The sequence below is a fragment of the Drosophila teissieri genome, chromosome 3L, assembly GCF_016746235.2.
Source record: "Drosophila teissieri strain GT53w chromosome 3L, Prin_Dtei_1.1, whole genome shotgun sequence".
Lineage (NCBI taxonomy): Eukaryota > Metazoa > Arthropoda > Insecta > Diptera > Drosophilidae > Drosophila > Drosophila teissieri.
In genome coordinates this window covers 23,324,276-23,330,953 of record NC_053031.1, presented here as the reverse complement: position 1 = coordinate 23,330,953, position 6,678 = coordinate 23,324,276, and the positions used below count along the sequence as shown (strand labels likewise).

At 42.7% G+C, this 6,678-nt stretch overlaps 1 protein-coding gene across 1 annotated transcript; it reads right to left on the bottom strand.

The window, feature by feature from the left end:
- Positions 1-245: 245 nt before the first annotated feature.
- LOC122615988 lies at positions 246-6,442 on the bottom strand. The gene is made up of 3 exons (XM_043791197.1): positions 6,151-6,442; positions 5,442-5,742; positions 246-1,737 (listed from the first exon to the last, which is right to left on the bottom strand). Exons 1-3 carry the CDS (start codon positions 6,302-6,304, stop codon positions 882-884), a joined length of 1,311 nt encoding a protein of 436 aa, XP_043647132.1. The 5' UTR covers positions 6,305-6,442; the 3' UTR covers positions 246-881.
- Positions 6,443-6,678: the final 236 nt, after the last annotated feature.

Below are 6,678 nucleotides of genomic sequence, written 5' to 3'. Positions count from 1 at the left end.
AATGATTTGTCTATCCAGAGGGTATATTGATTTTGGTCAGATGTTTGCAACATAGTAAAGAACATTTACGATCGTATAAGGTATATATGCTTGATCAATGTCAACTACGGTGCCATGCCTGCGATGATAACAAAGTTTCCTAATTATGTATACACCAGTTTTTTACAATAAATATTTTCGGTCTTATTTTTATATTCGGCTGAATGTCCAAAATATGGGCGACGTCTATCAAAACCAAAATATAATTACTTTCATATATGGTGTTTTATTCAAAAACGTCAGCATCAAATTGTAAAAAGTTGTCTTATTTAGTGTTCAGAAATTATTAATATTCATATCGATGTATATGAAACTATGAGTAATATGCTCGCTTTTTTATGTTTAAACTTTTCTTATCTAGATTCTATGTTTCAACTTAACAAGAAGTTATATTATAAGATTGGCAATAATCTGGGTAAAATAATAGGTTATATAATATAAACTATTGTTTCATGTGATGCGACGTTGGCTTGAGTATGATCTTCAGTTGATCGACTTAAAACGAAATTAACATTTAAAGCTTAATTAATTTATTCTTCTTATTTGACTATTTCTTGGTTAACGTCTTTGTGTTGTCTTTTCGTTGAGTTTGGTTATTTTTTTGAAAATAGAAGCGAAAATTAGAGAATGTTTTAGTAAATCATTCATATTTAATTGATCCTTTTGGTATGGCACAGATTTGGCATTGGCAAGTAAAATTGTATTTGGTTAGGGGAGGTGATATAGAATGGCAAGTAAAAATCCGTTGTAAGTGCCTTGACCAGCAACATCATTCCATAATGAACTTTTTTTTTGGCTACTCTAAACACAACCGGACACTTGGCACTCTTCTTTTAGACCATCTATTTTGAGGACCCTTCGCACTGCTGCACTTGAACCAGTAACAGAAGAATGCGATTCATTAAATTGTCCGCGTCCGAGTCCTCCATGCTGTTTAACTTGGCGGAAATAAAGCCGCAAAATTTGGAATTCAAGACCTCACGTACAGTTTGTGGGGGCGGCAGATCCAGAACTCCGCTTGCGACGCTCTGCTGCTGCCGGAGATGACGGTGCTGCTGCAGCATCTGTTCTTCGTAATCGTCACCATCGATAACCGCATCGCCGTGCCCGTTGCCTTCCTCCATACTATCTTGATCGACGTTACGACGGAGCTTACGGGACAAGACCACCTCGTCTACACCAGCATTCGGGCTACCGCGTGAGTTGGAATCCAGAATCAGGGGATAAGGAAAGTCTGCATCGATGGCATCCAACTCCTCCACTACGTCGGATGCGAGGCCGGTATCTTCGTCCCCGCTGCGTATCGAGCTGTCGTCAATGTCTTCATAGCTGTGCTGGAGAGCCCGATGCTCGTTCCGTGTTGAGCTCACCCGACTGTCGTTGTGAGCCTGGTGTTGGTGAGCGGGCAGAGGAAGTTGTCCGCCGCCGGAGCTACTGCCACTTGTGCTACTTCCGCCCCCCCCGCCCACCGAGAGATCCAGCTCCGGCTTCACATAGTAATCGCAGTAGTAGTGATCGCCGCTTACATTAAGCGAGGAGCACTTGGAGAGATTTAACACTGCGGCGGACTCGTTGAAGGAATTGGACAGCTTCACGGTCATTGCCTTTCCGCCTGCACCCAAGTTGTTACTGTTATTGTTGTTATTGGTAATATGGCCATAGGCTGTAAGGCTAAGATCGGTTGCATGAGTTGCGCCCCTATAATAAAAAGAACATATGTTAGAAGACTAAATTAACTAATTAGTTCACATATTTCCGTCAAACGTTTGCTATATATATATCTTTCAATATAAACTCCAATTCATCAAGCATCAATAAAGGTTCATAACCTAATTTCTTTTACTTTGGCTGGTTATACTTGCATTCGTGTTCTTTTTTTCGAATTCAAGCTAACTTTCAATTAAATATAATCAGATCAGAATCGTTGTAGGACGCTGTTTACCATAGATTAAATATTTAATTAAATTTTAAACACATCAAATAAAACAACATTTTTTAAAAAATATTCCCTTTAGGATTTTACAAAGTGATTGTGGTAAAGAATGCCTTTTTATGTATTCTTTGAGTTCGAAAACGCACAAAAATATATAAGCTGAGTAAAGTTGAAATGTGTCCTGTAAGCATCGAATATTCCTTGATTTTCATCCCCATTTTTAAAATGTGTAATTTTAAGGCAATAACACAAGAAGTGCGTAAACATAAATGTATTTCAATGTAATATCGTTTCCTGTCTCAAGTTTCAAGAGCATTTTCCCAGGCAATGCAGCTGCCTAGACCGGGTGCTCGAAGAACATCAAAACGTGGCTATTTTAGGCCTCCTCCATGTCTCCAGTTATTTGCCGAATGCCACAGCCTGGCCCAGTAGGCCACCACTGGCAAGGGCATGGGCGACCTCGCAGACATACTTATCACCGCAATCTTCTGCAGGTAGTTGACAATTGGAAAATTTGAAAACTGATACTCGTTCACCAGTCAAGCCCAAAAAACTCGCAGGACCAATCACGTCGAAAAATATTTTCACATGTTTCACCATCGGGAATGGCTTTATTTACTCGCGGCTTTAAAGGTTTCGACTCTATTTTGACTTGGTTTCTTTTCGGGATTTGAGTCTCTCGGCTTATCATTATTTGCTTCCGCTCTTGTTTGGGTCCCAAGCCGTAGCCGAGATTGTGGCGTATTTAGATGGGTTTTTCAGGTTTGGGTCTGTAATCTAAGATCTTGTCCAATTGCACTTGGAAACAACTCGATGAATATAATACACCTAATTATCCGTATGACACTTTTGATTTGTGCAGACTAAAAAGGTTTCATTATCTTTTTTATACATGGTTTATTCCCATTCAAAGGTACGCCCAGATCTCAAGAATCAAAAGGAATGTACGGACTAACGCCCACTTTTCTTCCGTGACGCATAGGCTTAAGCATTTCAATACGAAATACGGCGGACCGTGATTTCGGGGCGTGGAGCGAGATTCGGATTGTGGGGATGACGGAGAACCCAACAATTTCAGCAATTTCGCAGCTCATTTGCTTATTAAATCATAAGCGTGACACAGACAGAGCCCAGCAGAACTTTCACACCCAAGTGGCCTCGTGTGTGTGGGTACGGGAGCCCCACATGAAGAGAGGCCTGAACGCTGACTGCATGTGGGCCAGGGCAGCCTGGAAGCGGCGTCCAGACCCCGACTCTGGGTCTGAGCATCCCCTTGGCCGGGACCGATGCGGCTGGCTAATGGTCGTGTGCATATTTTTAACCCTGGCCGAAGACGGACCGAGCGATTCGTTCAATTACTCAGCTCACCCATACAGCGATCTGTACGAATGTTCTGTGGTCATGTGTATGTGTATGTAGGCAGAACCGCGCTCATTTTCCCTTACCAGCCCCTTTCTCGCTCATGAGCTGCCAGTCTTTCCCAACTTGGTCCACTCGCAATCCGTATTCTTCGGTGCTGATTGTCATTTTCGTAGTGCTCTCATTAATTTATCGCTCTCTCGGCGCCTTCCATAGTCCCCCACCATTCTCTCCGCCCAGCTCTATTCGATGGTCTTGGGCTTGCGTTTGCAGCTTCCCTCAATTTCGTTTTTGGTTCAAGTAGCTACGATGCTGCGGCGTTGTATAATATTCGCCGCTTGGCGAGATCTGTCTTATGGCTATGGCTGTGGCTATAGCTGGGGCTATAGCTCCGGCTCAAGCGCTGCCCGACTGGCCGGGCCCGTTGAGCTGTCTGTTATCAGCTCACAATAATAAAAATTTAAATATATACACACACCATGGGTGAGTGTGCGCGGGCATGTGTCGGGGCTGTCGACTGCTTGTTGCCCATGTGGGTACAGTCAATTGAAAGGAAATGGCCTTATTTCATATAAATATGTACATAAAGTACAACACACACTCACACACACGCACGCAGCTCGAGCACGGCTCCATATGAGCCAGAACATTGGACGGGGCAGACTCTCGACAGAGACCATTTGCGGGTCTCTGGCCCGGTCATTCCTTTGTTCGGATTGGTTTTTTCCACATTACCGCTCCTTAGTGTCCATATGCCCCTTTGCCTTGTTTTGGCTATTCTTTTTCGCTGGGCAGATGTTTTCTCAGACCAGACACAGAGCTGAGATTTGTTTGAATTGCTTAGCGTTTATGCAAATCGACTGGGCTAAGGGATGCGTTTTGTAGGAAGGCTCGAATGGTAGTGCTCACGAATATTTACAGGGGTTTCGTAGTAAAGTTTCGAATAACTTTATGTTTTTGTAACCACATGTATTTATGTGACAATTTGATTATCTTTTGTTAATCGTTCGTGCATAAACGACTTCTATGAGTGCTGACCTAATCAATCCTAATATTTTTCCGGATTTCCGGATTCTTTTTATCGACTGATCTATACAAAATACGCTTATCCTCCAGGATTTTGCGAATACATTTATTTACATATTTTGTCCAACATCAGATCTAAGCCATGACTCATGGGCTCATATAAGCTGAAGTAGCTACTCGCATGAAATGATAAGATTCTTGGAATATTCTGCAATCATTTTTTATAAAGGCCCGCTAAACAAGGTTCGCTTCACTGACTACTAACAACCGTACATATTTCTAGAGGGGCAAATTCGGGAAAACCTTTTCTAGGCACAGGACAGGAAAGCATAATGCAAAAGATAAGTATGCTAGGCTTTAAACTGATGTATGTAGTTGTGATGTATGAATCAAGCCGTGTCTGACAAAGAACTTATAAGAAGATAACCGATCAATAACCGAAAGTTGTTATTCCACGACTCAAGCTGAACTTTGACCGTTGTTCGGTTTACGTATGGTTAGAGGCTTATCAAACTTATTGTAATATAAGTAGCCAAATGTACTTCTGACCCAAAAATTGTGATAGTGCAAGACGATATTATTTAGCAAAATAATATTAAAGACTTGAAGTCGTATAAAATGACGGTTCTACGTTTTTGATCGGTTTTTGTTTTGACCACCAAAACACAGAGGAAACAACTTTTAATTTGTAATTGAAATAAGAGATATACGTGCGTATTATAAGCATGACTCGTATTTGTGAACAAGTTTTATTTTTAAATGTTGTTTTCTTGAATTTTATTTGAAGTTTCGCTTTTGTTAGGTGCTATTTTGTTATTTTCCCCATTGTCAGATTAATTTATTTAGTTATTTCGACTATCCGAAATAAATTTCCTAACAATATCTACTTATATTTCCTCGGATAGATGGAGGACAGATGACAGTTTGGATTAAGATAATTATTAATGATATGATTTGTGATATGATATATGTATATCACTGATCAACCCCAGGAGTCGGTAGGGGCATGAAAACTTTTGTAGGTTTTAAACTTAAGAGCGAAACCTGGGCACCATATCGCTTCAATACTATGCCTTATACTTACTTTCGTTCTCTGATGACATCGCGCAGGAAGTCCATGGCCTCATAGAGACTCCACTTGGGCTTGAAGCCATTGCCCATTAACTTGACGTGGGCGAGTTCGCGGCGGTAGGATTCCCTCAAAGACTTAAAGGCCCGTGCAACGCGTCGCCCGGGGGCGTTGAACTCGCGACCTATGTGCTCCCAGGCTCGGTTCTTTTCCTCTTCGGCGCCCTTGAAATTTGGGAGGCGGGAGTCCCAGAGAATTGGGTTGTCGTGAACCATTTGTATAAGCTTCAGCTTGTCGGAGGCGTTGCGTCGAACCACTGATAGGACACAGGAATGAACGCAAATAGATATAAGTTAATAAAAATGAAAATCTAAAAATTACAAATTAACTTCTAAACATTAAAAACAAATAGTGTTTTTCTGTTCTAAATAGGAACGTCCTTGAGTTTTTGTCAGCCGAATGGCTGCCCGTACAGGCACAGCAAAACTTCAATAAGTCGAACTTTCTTAATCCATACGTATGTATGTAAATATGTATGTATGTGTGTACGTATATACGTACATTGCACATACGATGAACTGAACTATTTGAATAGGCAATGAAGCGATAAAATATATTCTACTGCTTGTCCGACGTATCGACTTTCGACTGCATTTTGCATAAAAATGTACATATATACATATGTACGTTTGCATGCATGTGGGGAATAAATCTGTGTACGCACATTTCTTGATCTTCTGCGAGGGCAGGACAGTTGCGGCGGCCAAGGGGTGGGGCTCCAACTTGGGCTTCATGTCAAGGGCGATTGCCGCGGCTGCAGCACTCATGTCCTGCAGCGAGTGGGTGGCGGTAGGCGAACAGCCACTCACAGGCGCCATCAGAATGTTCTGGAGGATTTGAAGACTTAAGCTGGCCAGGGCTCTCACTGTACTCGTTTGTTTGGACGCGATCGCGGGCGGCTGATAACGGGGCTGCTACCCTCTCACGACCAAGTTTAAAAGGCGACTAAAAACCAAGACCAGAAAATAACAACCACCGCGGCGAGCGAGCTGCGCTCCGTCGTCGTCGACGCCGAGCCAGCAGCGCAGTTGGCAGCGAGCCCGCATTCAGAGCCAAGAAATCACGCGCATTTGCGCTCTCTGCCTCTCTCCGGCCGTGGCTCGCTGCCACCGTTCCCGTTATCTGATCCAGACCCCAGTCTCAGACTCAAGCATGTAGGTCTAAAGCGCTCTCCGGGCGCTGCCTACAGCGC